General features: G+C 36.4%; 2 protein-coding genes across 2 annotated transcripts; both read left to right on the top strand.

Annotated features, from left to right (window-relative positions):
- Window positions 1–6,247: 6,247 nt before the first annotated feature.
- LOC149526822 (uncharacterized) lies at window positions 6,248–7,767 on the top strand. Its single transcript, XM_089784580.1, is given in 2 exon segments — window positions 6,248–7,301; window positions 7,304–7,767. Coding segments are annotated over 2 exon segments (1,518 nt in total).
- Window positions 7,768–7,902: 135 nt separating this feature from the next.
- On the top strand, window positions 7,903–10,416 carry LOC110422880 (leucine-rich repeat receptor-like serine/threonine-protein kinase RGI4). Its single transcript, XM_021436908.2, has 2 exons — window positions 7,903–9,093; window positions 9,725–10,416. Exons 1-2 carry the CDS (start codon window positions 8,013–8,015, stop codon window positions 10,222–10,224), a joined length of 1,581 nt encoding a protein of 526 aa, XP_021292583.2. The 5' UTR covers window positions 7,903–8,012; the 3' UTR covers window positions 10,225–10,416.
- Window positions 10,417–12,142: the final 1,726 nt, after the last annotated feature.

The raw sequence follows: 12,142 nt of genomic DNA, 5'->3' as shown, positions 1-12,142 counted from the left end.
TTTAAAATATTATGCAAATTTTAATCATTCATGTAGTCAATGTATATTTAATGCATGTTTAGCCTAATTTTTTTTTCAATTTATCTATCTCTTAAACGTAGAAGTCAAGCCAAATAGAGATTTTGAAAAGCTCTTCAAAAAAGTAATTTTTTAAAGAACAAAATTTGAAAAAAAAAATTAGGCAAAGCTCAAAGAAGAGCCTTCTCTTTTTTTATTTTTTTTAAAAAATGCCTTCTTTTTGGGATAATTTTTTTTATTTCAAAAATATTTACATCGATTAAAAATAATCTCAACATTATTTGTTTTTACTTTTTATATGATTTATTATTAATTATAAACTTTATATTATTTAAAAATATTTTTTTATATTTATAATTTTTTTAAATAAATAAAAAATAAAGATAACTTTTTTCAATTATAAATAAAAGAATTCACAATTTATAGAAAATTATTTATTAAATACTTTTTATGATAATTTTAATCAAAATTAGAGTTTATATAAGTTATTTTGTCAAATAATTTATCTATTAAAAAGAATTTACAAAAATAAATTTATTAAATAGATTTAACTTAATTTTAATTTTTTTTTTACAAAAATTTTATAATAAATTTTAAATTTGAAAAAAAAAAACTAAGTCAAGCAAGCTGTTAATCTACTTCCAATGTTCGTGTCATGGGCTTTGTACAAATATCTTTGGGCTTTCGGTTTTTGTAAGGCTCTCGTTTTCAGAAATAATCCTACCGAGCAGCCCTGCACCCAGAAAATTGAATAACCCAATTTTTCTCAGACAGCCCCTAGAAAATTTGAAATTTACACAATTTACCAACACATTTACGTTCTAATCGGAAGATCAAAATAATATTTTTATCATATTTTTTGGAATTTATTTATCAATTTATACATATTTTATACTTCAAATATATAACGTTAAAGGTCAAAAAAGAGCCATTGATAGGTCTAGGTGACAATAGGTTATACATTTTTGCCAATATGAAAACAGTAATTACAATCTGATTTGAACAGTCTCTAATAATATTATTTAAAAATGTAATTTTTTTTAACTCAGGGTAAAATAATTACACGTTTTATATGTCTTAATCGGATTTTATTTATCAAAAACAAAAAAGAGGGTAAAAATTGGAGTGTATGGCCCAATTATTGTAGGGTTTGGCCAAGAGTAGGAGAGAGACCACATGGACTCAAGAGTTAGCTTAAGATTCAAACCAAAAATTGATGGCCACAAAGGAAAACAAGACATGTGCATGGATAGATAATTGAGATGACGACAGACGTTGTGGCATTCCCACATTCCAAGACAGATGTCGTGATATCATGCAATCTCCCATTAATTAGTAACAACGTGACTATAATTATGCAAAAGAATTTGACAAAACAGAAGCAAGGTTTAATGAAGGAATCCATGCACATCACCCATTGCACATTATTAGTTCACATCACGTCTTCTTCTAATTATTTGAGGTTCCTTATAATGCCACGTTTTCCGACATGGTTGCGTTTTTCCCGGCACACTATGGTGTCAAAACAAAAAAAACAAAGAGAATAGTAAAGGTTAGTCTAATTTTTAATTAAAATCAAATTGATCGAACTAAGATAGTTTAATAAAATTTGATTCAATTAATTCAGAAGTCAACAAGATTAAATTGATTAATTCAATGGATTTCGACATTAAAATTCTTTTATTGATCCATTTGCATACAAACCATAATTCGATTATAATATTATAAAAATTTTTTGATTAATTCGATTATTAATGGAATTAATCGATTAAAATTTTATTTTTCATCGGTTTGGTTAATTTTCACGACACATTCAGTAAATTCAATTATTAATTAATTTGACTCAATCATAAGTATATATATCCTCCGTTTAAAGAATTTCAGTCCGAATCGTTTCTTACCCGAAAGCAAGAATTGTTTTCCAATTTTTTGACTATTTTTTGAATAAAATTATGTATGAGAGGTAATTGAGATTAAACTGTATATCCAACAAAGGGCATGTTCAGCTTTGAATACTTGGCTTAAGAATTCAACCCTACATTGTATTTTTTTTTCCAGGAAAAAATTGCTGCCTACAAGGCCCTTAGTGGCTTGGAAAGGAGGTGCAATTGTCAAGAAGAGAGAAAAAGCAATTAAACAAATCTTTGGAGCCGAAAGAAGAAAAGTAAATGAGGCCATTAACCTTGAAAGAAGGGAAGGAAGAACATTCCAAGAAACAAAGAGAAAGCTAGTGGGAATGTGTGTGTATATATATATATATAGTGTTTGATCACCATTGAAAGGGGACAAGAACAAGAAGCCACCAGGTCAAAAAGCAAGTAAGAAAACACCAAAAAGAAATAAGGGCTGGCAATTGGCAAGTCATTAAGGAAAGAATTACTATCATAAAGTACATGAAAACATATTGGATTCATGTATTGGTATAAGGATTAAGATATGGAGTACCATCCTTTCCATTTTATTATCTCTTGAATTGTATTTTATGCTTTCATGGTGGAAAAAGAGAATGATCCAATGGTTTGACTAACCCTTTTGATTGGAAATCCCTTTTTCATTGGGATTGTCTCTCTAATTGCTACTCAATTATTGCTAAAACAAAAAACAAAACAAAACAAAAAGCAATCAATCAAAGTAACCCCCTTTGCTTTGCCCATGTTTTATAAATGTTAATGGAAGTGTGGTTTACGTTACCACATCAAGATAAGGAAAGGTATACATTTATGAAGTGAACCTTCATGATTAAATGCTCGCGTATAAATCTTATAAACCCGACAATAAACTATTTTGGACTTTGATCCTCTAGCTTCTTAACAAGGTTGCAAGGATTGCAAACCCAGAAGTTCTTTACTTTCCTTTTGAAGAAGGACCATTCTAAAGGGATACGACAGTACTAGCTTTGAAAAGGAAAATCAAACTTTCATGCATTATAGATTATAGATTATATAAAAAGTCATAAAGCAAAGACAGAGGTGCCAGTTTTATGTGAATTGGTATTGTAAATGTGCTTTATTTCATATAAATATTCCAACAATCATATAAAATAAAAGTATTGGTAATATAATTACAGCAATTATAGACTAAACAGTAGACTAAATTAGTGAGATTAGATTAAGATATTGTTAGTTTGATACATCATTCTTCTTGAACAAATTTATAATTCTAAATATAAAATTTCTCTTCTCATAATACATGCGAATCAATATACAATTCAAATTTTCATAAATTTTTTTTGATAGTGTGGTATTGAGATTAATTTTGAGATTAGAATCAAGTGAAGTTGAGATCATGCTTGCATGTCTAATTAAGTTTAATGATATGATAAAGGTTATCTTCATTTCCATAGAATAAACATTTTCGCCAGAAAGTTGCCTGCTTTCAAGGCTAAAAACCAAGCACTTGTGATCACAACATGGCACAATTGAAATTTTATTGACTATGGGATTCTTTCAGATATGATGATGATTTGATTCTTTTAGACTATTTTAAAATGGATAAAAGGCTAATAAATTTTATAAAATTTGTAATTAAAAATGATCAAATAAATATTGAAATTTGAGAATCGAACAGATATTTTAGTAATTAAATTTTATAGAATGAATTATGTAAATAGAATAGTTTTAAAAATTAATTATTTTACCTTTCTCAATAAATATATCTCCGTTTTACTAATTCTTAATAGTCTATTATTAACCGATTTCATGAAATTTACCAACAAATTTTTATATTTTTACTTTAAATTTTATTTAATTAATTTTAATAAAAAATTAATTCACTTCTTACTAACTATAGAATCATTATAAAATTTAAAAATATTCGATTACTGTATCAATCATTCATCTAAATGCTTGAATGTAATTTAAAATTATTAAAAAAAAATTAAAGATTCGAGTAAAAATCTTATTTGAAAAAAGGTATGTCATGCTCTATATTTTTGTGTCAGACAAGTTGTAATAAATTAAACAATAGGCCAACACTTTACTACTAGTAGAGGTAATGATAGAAGAGATGAACATAGGAAGGAAGTAGCTCCACTTTGTGAGTGGGGTTACCTTGTCACTTTCTCTTTGTTATCTATTACTCTATATTAAAGGAAATTTCAATAGGGTTTTTAAATGGTACAATATAAACGTTTTAGTAAGAAGTGCTATTAGTCAAAAGAAGTGATTAGTTTTTTTATTATGTAATTTGATCTTAAGTGAATTCTATTATTAGTAGCCTGGTGATGGGTCGTAATTTTAGAATATTTTAAAATTATATTTGTTATTTATTTAAATAAAATATATTTTAAACGTATTATAAATATAATAACGATTTTTCTACTTATTAATTTGACATGTTAAAACAAAACAAGCGTTACTCTTTTTGTTATAAACTTTTTAATTTTTAAATATGAAAAAATTTCTCATTGATTGGTTTATTATTAATTAATTTTAAATCGAATATCGTATTAAATATTCAACATTCAATCTTTTCTCATAAAAGCTGTCCCACTCCATAGCTTGTGTAAACTACTGAAAACCAAGAAACCATCCTCTCTCTCTTTCTCATGTGCCATCCCCTCTCCCCCTCTCGTGCCTAGATTCCTACTGAGACACACTTGCAAGGTTTATTTGAGTAAAATAATGGCGAAAGCCACAGGCAAAGCCACGAGGCAGGGAATATGTTTTTTTTATTTTGTGTGGAATACCCCATCTTCATATCATCATTTTGAGTTTTATAAAAAAAAACACTCTTTAACCCCAAAATCATATTATTATTCTCACTAACTCAACATCACGTGATGCCTCTGAAAGTTTTTTCATTTATTTAAACTTTTCATATTGAAAAGAAAATCTTAATCTGAGAGAAAAAGGGTATCTGATTTTGTGGGTTGTTTGCAGGTTCTGCTTCTGCCCCATAATTCTGGTCATGGGTTAGGTCTTGAATTTGGACTGGATATAATTAATGGTTACAATATTTTATTTGGTGGGTTATAATTAAATTTATCATAATTTGATTAAATTAGAATATTTATGAGCAATATTATAAGGTTTTATAGTACAAAGGGACCATGCCATAGATCTCATCATGAAACAAGTAAAATTTTTTGGAGTAGGTTTACATTGCATTTGAAAAAGAAAAGGAAACCCAATTTTTTTTTTTTGTATTTATTTGGATTTGGATCCATCCCAATGACCCAAATACTTTAATTTTGGTTTAGATCTGAGGAAATTAAAGTCATTTTTACAACTCAAAGAACAGCTTTACTCTTTTTACACAAAAAATTTTGCAGCTTTGGAAAACCCTATAAAGTGTGATTTTGGACAGTGATTAAATGAAGCCTTTTGGTTTCTTTAACAGATGACACTGGCTTTCTGCCAAAAAACCAGAAATTAGCTTTAACTCCTTTGGAATCCAAAGTTCAAGTAAGAACTTCCTCAGTCTGGTTTCTGCAAATTTGTATCAATGAAATAGAACTTCCTCAGTCTGGTTTCTGCAAATTTGTATCAATGAAATAGGAACAACCGCAAATGCTTCAGGTAAAGAAAAAGCAGATTTTCACCATACCAGATTCATCTCTTCCATCTATGGACTATGGCTGTGATTTTCAGCGTTTTAACCAAGGGGATGGTTATCATTTTTAACCAATCATGCTGGGACAGAAGAGAATTTACTACCTGTAAAACAGGGGTTTCCATCTGCTACTCCTAGTTGGCTGATTCCAGACTCTCAGGACAAAGCTGAGTCAGAATCCTCAAACGGTAATTGGATAAATATGGGGGCAATTAGCGGTATCTGTCTGTGGATTTGCCCCAGAAATATTTATGCCAAGTATCTCGTTTGTTATGAAAGATCCAAGAGAAAATATAAGGGAATTGCATAAGGGCATGTAAAGATATGAAAAAGTAAGCAGTTCCCACACCAGAAAAATGCAGACAAAGTCACTCACTCAACCACTTTTCTTCCCTTCGATTCAAATTAAAAAACAGTTATCCCGTTCCCCCCCCACCTCTCCTCCTCCATAAACAAATGCTAAAAACACCCATCTAAAATTCCATTTCTCTCTGCAGAAAACATCATGGCCTAGCTGTTTCTTGGATCCGGAGATTCTGGGTCTTGCAAATTAGTTTATACAATGCATTTCAAAAACACATAGCCCACAAGACATGATTTGGTTTCTCCCATTGTCCCTCCCTAGGCTCAAACCCTCCTTTCTGCTCCTCTCCTTGGAGTTTGTAGCATAGCTGTAATGCCTGTAAATCCATGGACCCTTTTCCCCTCCCTATTCCTCTCTTTTTCATTTCTAATTCCCTTCCTTTGCACAGCTTTCGCGGTTAACCAACAAGGTGAATCTCTTCTTTCTTGGAAGAGAAGCTCCAATGGATCCCCGGAGGCCTTGAGCAATTGGGATGCCAAGGATGAAACTCCATGCAAGTGGTTTGGTATCGTCTGCAACTTTAACAATGAAGTTGTGGAACTGGAATTGAGATATGTTGATTTATTTGGAGAAGTCCCTTCTAATTTCACCTCTTTGTCAACTTTGAACAAGCTGGTCCTGTCTGGAACAAACCTCACTGGTTCAATCCCAAAAGAGATAAGCACTCTCACCCAATTGAGCCACTTAGATTTGAGTGAAAATGTCTTGACTGGTGAAATCCCCAGTGAGCTCTGCAGCTTGCTTAGGCTTGAACAACTCTATCTCAACTCAAACCAGCTCAAGGGCTCGATACCAATCCAAATTGGGAACCTCACAAGTTTGAAATGGCTAATCCTATACGACAATCAACTCAGCGGTGAAATTCCCAGTACCATAGGCAACTTGAAGAATCTTGAAGTGATTCGAGCTGGTGGCAACAAGAACCTGGAAGGCCCTCTCCCGCAAGCAATAGGCAACTGCACCAATTTGGTCATGTTGGGCCTAGCTGAAACAAGCATCTCGGGTTTCCTCCCTCCAACTCTAGGCCTGCTCAAGAAGCTTCAAACGGTCGCAATCTACACAGCTTATCTCTCCGGCCAAATCCCCCCCGAACTCGGGGACTGCACCGAGCTACAAAACATCTACTTATACGAAAACTCCCTGGCTGGATCAATACCAAGAAGCCTTGGCAATTTGAGAAATCTTCAGAGCTTGCTGCTTTGGCAAAACAACTTGGTAGGAATCATTCCTCCGGAGCTTGGAAACTGCAACAAACTGTTAGTCATTGATGCCTCGATGACTTCATTAACCGGAAGCATTCCTCAATCATTCGGAAACCTGAAATCGCTTCAGGAACTTCAGCTGAGCGTCAACCAAATCTCGGGCGAAATCCTTCCACCCTCAGGAACTGTCGCCAGATGACTCACATCGAACTCGACAACAATCAGATCACTGGAACAATACCTTCGGAATTGGGGAACTTGACGAACTTAACGCTCCTGTTTCTCTGGCAGAATAAGCTGCAAGGCAACATCCCGGTCTCCATTTCCAACTGCCAGAACCTGGAAGCCGTTGATTTATCTCAAAACAGCCTGACAGGTCCCATCCCAAATGGAATCTTCCAGCTCAAGAAACTCAACAAACTGTTGCTTCTCTCTAACAACCTGTCGGGAGATATCCCGCCGGAGATTGGCAACTGCTCCTCTTTGATTCGGTTTCGAGCCAACGATAACAAGATCACCGGATCAATTCCTATCCAGATTGGGAACTTACAGAACTTGAATTTCTTGGATCTCGGGTCGAATCGATTGACCGGTTTATACCGGAAGAAATATCCGGTTGTCAGAATTTGACTTTTCTTGATCTGCATTCCAATTCTGTTGGCGGAAACTTGCCGGTTAGCTTGAGCAAGCTTGTTTCACTTCAGTTCGTGGATTTCTCTCATAACTTAATCGAAGGGACGCTGAGTCCGAGTCTCGGTTCATTGAGTTCGCTTACAAAACTCGTTCTTGGAAATAACCGATTCTCTGGTTCGATCGCCAGTCAACTGGGGTCCTGTTCGAAGCTTCAGTTACTAGACTTAAGTTCAAATCAGTTCATGGGGAACATTCCGGCAAGTTTGGGGAAGATTCCTGCGCTTGAAATCGCTCTCAATCTGAGCTGGAACCAGCTAAGCGGCAAGATTCCGGAGGAGTTCACGGCATTGGACAAGCTCGGGATTCTGGATATATCTCACAATCAACTTGCGGAGATCTTCAAAATCTCGCCGGGTTGCAAAATCTCGTGGTTCTTAACGTGTCGCATAATAACTTCACAGGGCGAGTGCCGGACACTCCCTTCTTCTCGAAGCTACCACTCAGCGTCCTTTCGGGAAATCCTTCGCTCTGCGTCTCCGGAAATCAGTGTTCCGCCGCCGAATACGGAGGCTCCCCGTCTAAGCGCACGGCGGCACGCGTGGCGATGGTGGTGTTGCTCTGCACCGCTTGCGCTCTCCTTCTGGCGGCACTCTACATCATCATCAGCTCCAAAAAGCGAAGCGCGCAGTCCTCATCATGATTGCGACATTGACGGCGACGCTGTCCTAGAAATGGGCCCACCATGGGAGCTGACTTTGTTCCAGAAACTCGACTTGTCAATCGCTGACGTGGCAAGATCCCTGACGGCTGGCAACATCATCGGCCGTGGTCGAACCGGCGTCGTTTACAAAGTCACCATCCCGTCCGGATTAACCATCGCCGTCAAAAGATTCCGTTCCTCAGACAAAACATCAGCCGGCTCATTTTCCTCCGAAATTGCCACGTTGGCAAGAATCCGACACCGCAACATTGTACGATTACTGGGTTGGGGTGCCAACCGAAAGACTAAACTGTTATTTTACGATTACATGGCAAATGGTACTCTGGGTGCGTTATTACACGAAGGTTGCGGAAGAGAACTGTTAGATTGGGACATCAGATTCAAGATTGCGTTAGGCTTGGCAGAAGGGTTAGCTTATTTGCACCACGACTGCGTGCCGGCAATCTTACACCGGGACGTGAAGGCTCATAATATCCTGTTAGGGGACCGGTACGAGCCCTGCCTGGCGGATTTCGGGCTTGCCAGATTGGTCGAGGATGAACATGGTAGCTCGTTTTCGGCCAACCCAGAGTTTGCTGGGTCCTATGGTTACATGGCACCAGGTAAGCATGATGGGTCCTAATTCTTCTTCTTCTTTTTGTTGTGAAAATTGATCATGTTTCTGTTTCAATGAGATCAATTTTGGCTTTATGTCAGAATCATGATTAAGATGCTAATTGGGGAATAATATCTTTTATGATTATTGATTATGATTGTGGGCGATGAGACGAATATGGGATTATGTCTTGATTCAAAGGGTTGATTGAGACTTAAAGCAAAGATTTCACTTAATTTTTGCGTTATTAGGAGTTCAATTACTTTCCAAGTTCTTGGAATTTAGTTGATGATGAGGTTTTTAATTAAATACGTAGTGGAGATAAATCAGTCGATTTCAAAAGCTTCCTTGTTGCATTTTTTTTGTTTTGGTTTTGAGTTATGATAATTTTGCAACTGTTACAGCCGCACGCTCTTTTGATTGGAAGTTCACCGCACAGTTTTTGCTTTCAACTCTCAGCTTTCATGGCTTCTGTTTGAAAACGATAAAAAAGTGACCAGCCAACTAACAGTTTCACTGTTCTGTCTCTGCTGTCCTGTTTTGCAATGACGCATTGCATCCCCTTTTTCTGTTTTATTTGGTGTGTCATTCCCTTGTTTAGCTGATCTAATAACTTTTTCGTGACATGGTTTCTGCAGAATATGCTTGCATGTTAAAGATCACAGAAAAGAGCGATGTTTATAGCTATGGAGTAGTCTTGCTGGAGATCATAACGGGAAAAAAACCCGTAGACCCATCATTCCCTGACGGCCAACATGTAATCCAATGGGTCCGAGATCACCTGAAGAACAAGAAGGACCCAGTAGAAATCCTTGACCCTAAACTCCAAGGTCATCCAGACACTCAGATACAGGAGATGCTCCAAGCGCTAGGAATCTCATTGCTTTGCACAAGCAATCGGGCGGACGATCGGCCGATAATGAAAGATGTCGCGGCATTATTAAAGGAAATTCTGCAGGAACCCATGGTAGGCACCGAGGCCCACAAGCCGACTAGCAACTCCTCAAAGAAGACAGAAACGACTCCTTCGTACTCGTCATCATCAGTGACCCCAGCTCAATTGCTGCTCCAGGGGTCCTCTCAAAGCTCACTTGCTTACTCTTCTTCCTCAGCAAATTACATCCCAAGAAGCCAATAACAAAAGCCTGTCTTCTTCCATCAAAATTATTCATTGTATAAAGGTAGCAAGGAGCAGTTAAGTGGTGTTTTTCCCGATTAGATTTTGATAAGATCAAGATGGAACCTGATCATGAGTGTATAGCTAGCAACTTGATGACTTAATCCCCTTAGAGCAATGAAAGCATTTCCCGCATTTGGGTTTCTCTTTTTACACCTAATTACATGGCATTTTCATCAAAATGGAAGAAACAGATGCAAAACAAGAAAATGCAGATAGTGATGTAGGGGAACATGGAAATGTTGCTTAGATGTGAAGTGATTTTCTATAATTTTCTGTGGAAACCATTTATCTTAAGGGATGTGTGCTGTGTGGCGTCTGCGAGGTTTACAAAAGGGGGTTTTCGAGAATGATTTTTCACTCCCTTGGGAATGAGGAAAAGAGGGAGAGGAGGGGGATGTGTGGCTGTGAGGAAATGTCGGCAATGATTAGCCTTCCCAATCTCTCTGTCTCTCTTTCTCTCCTTTTCTCTGTTTCTCTCCTTTTCATGTATAATTGTTTTAAAGGATAAGGAGAGGACGCCTCGGAAACCCATCAAGGTCCCCACCATGTGAGATGGATGCAACCTGCTAGTACAAGAATTATCAACATTTTGATAATGGAATATTGGGGATGCGATCATGTGAAAAAACAAGGCTTCTAGCTACAACTACAAGCAAAACGAGACATCCCTTCAAATGTTAAATCGATCTACAAATTTGCATGCACTTTCGATCAGTACTTTTGGTTGGCTAGCTGGCTGTCTGTCTTTCTCAAATAACTTACTCATCGGCTTTTGAGACTGGTTATGCATCCAAATTCCAAGCAACCTCATGATCATGTCAGTCCTGGTTAAGTTTAAATAGCATCAGTTGGCAAATTCACACCCCGATCATAAATGCATCAGCTTTCTTCTCTTCCTTTTCTAATCAGATGCAAATGAAAAATTTCCAGGAAGTTTCCTGACAGTAAAATCAACATTACTACAACTATTCCTAATGCAGCAGGAGAAACCAAGTTAAATAACTACTTCAGCACCTGATTTGCATTAACCTGCTGCATGTGGTAAAGCTGACACAAAAATCCAGAGACTTTTACAACCAAATGGAGCCCTCATGGGAGATTATCATCTGGTGCGATGGGCCTGATTCACGAAACAAATAACAACACCTACTGGAAGTAAATCATGTATTCTGATTTGTACCAATAAAGAATTAAGAGAAGCAAAATAAACCAATTACCATATATTTTGTGGAAACTGGGAAGAAGAAAAGGCACATCAAAGATTTCCAACATGTCCCGCACGGACATGATGAATGCTGTATTTTGTTAGTGAGGAAATCTGAAGGTAAAAAGGTCCACCACATGCAGCAGGGGAGGCGATCCCACATTACCCCATTGGTCATCAAGTCGAAAGATAGGGACAAGGGACGGACTAATGATGGTTCACTTTCAGCCCAGCTTTGCCATTATGACTATTGGTTCAGCAATTTATAGAATCAGAAGGTGAATCCTCAGGTTTTCTGCTCTGTAATTTTTCTCACCTTGAAAAGCAATAATGACCCTTTTCTGTTTACCAGGATATGTTTGGTCCTAAAAAAAACACACAACTTTCTAATCTCCTGATTCATTACCTTGTGATGTTAACATCACACTTCCCAGGCCAAGGCTTTATGGCCAACAACTCTGCTCTTCAGAACCCCATCTTATGTGTAACAAGCACTGCAAAGTGGTATAAAATTTACTACGTACGGAATGATTGCTGTCAAGAATGTTTGTCGACAGAGTCGTGTCAATTTCAATTGCTCTAAGTAGCCTCTAACCATTCTTAAACAATAGTACAAAATCTTGCTAATTAGATGCCATTCAGAGATGCTTTATTTGACTGATTCAACCCAAT

This window comes from Theobroma umbraticum, unplaced genomic scaffold (assembly GCF_002168275.2).
Source record: "Theobroma umbraticum cultivar Fairchild unplaced genomic scaffold, ASM216827v3 scaffold_146.0, whole genome shotgun sequence".
NCBI lineage: Eukaryota > Viridiplantae > Streptophyta > Magnoliopsida > Malvales > Malvaceae > Theobroma > Theobroma umbraticum.
This window is presented reverse-complemented; position numbering and strand designations above follow the sequence as displayed.

Bases quoted from the DNA above. Each gene is read 5' to 3' on its own strand.
- LOC110422880 (XM_021436908.2), top strand. From the start codon at position 8,013: ATGGGGAACATTCCGGCAAGTTTGGGGAAGATTCCTGCGCTTGAAATC. The intron at 9,094-9,724 runs GTAAGCATGATG...TGGTTTCTGCAG, and splicing joins CTATGGTTACATGGCACCAG to AATATGCTTGCATGTTAAAG.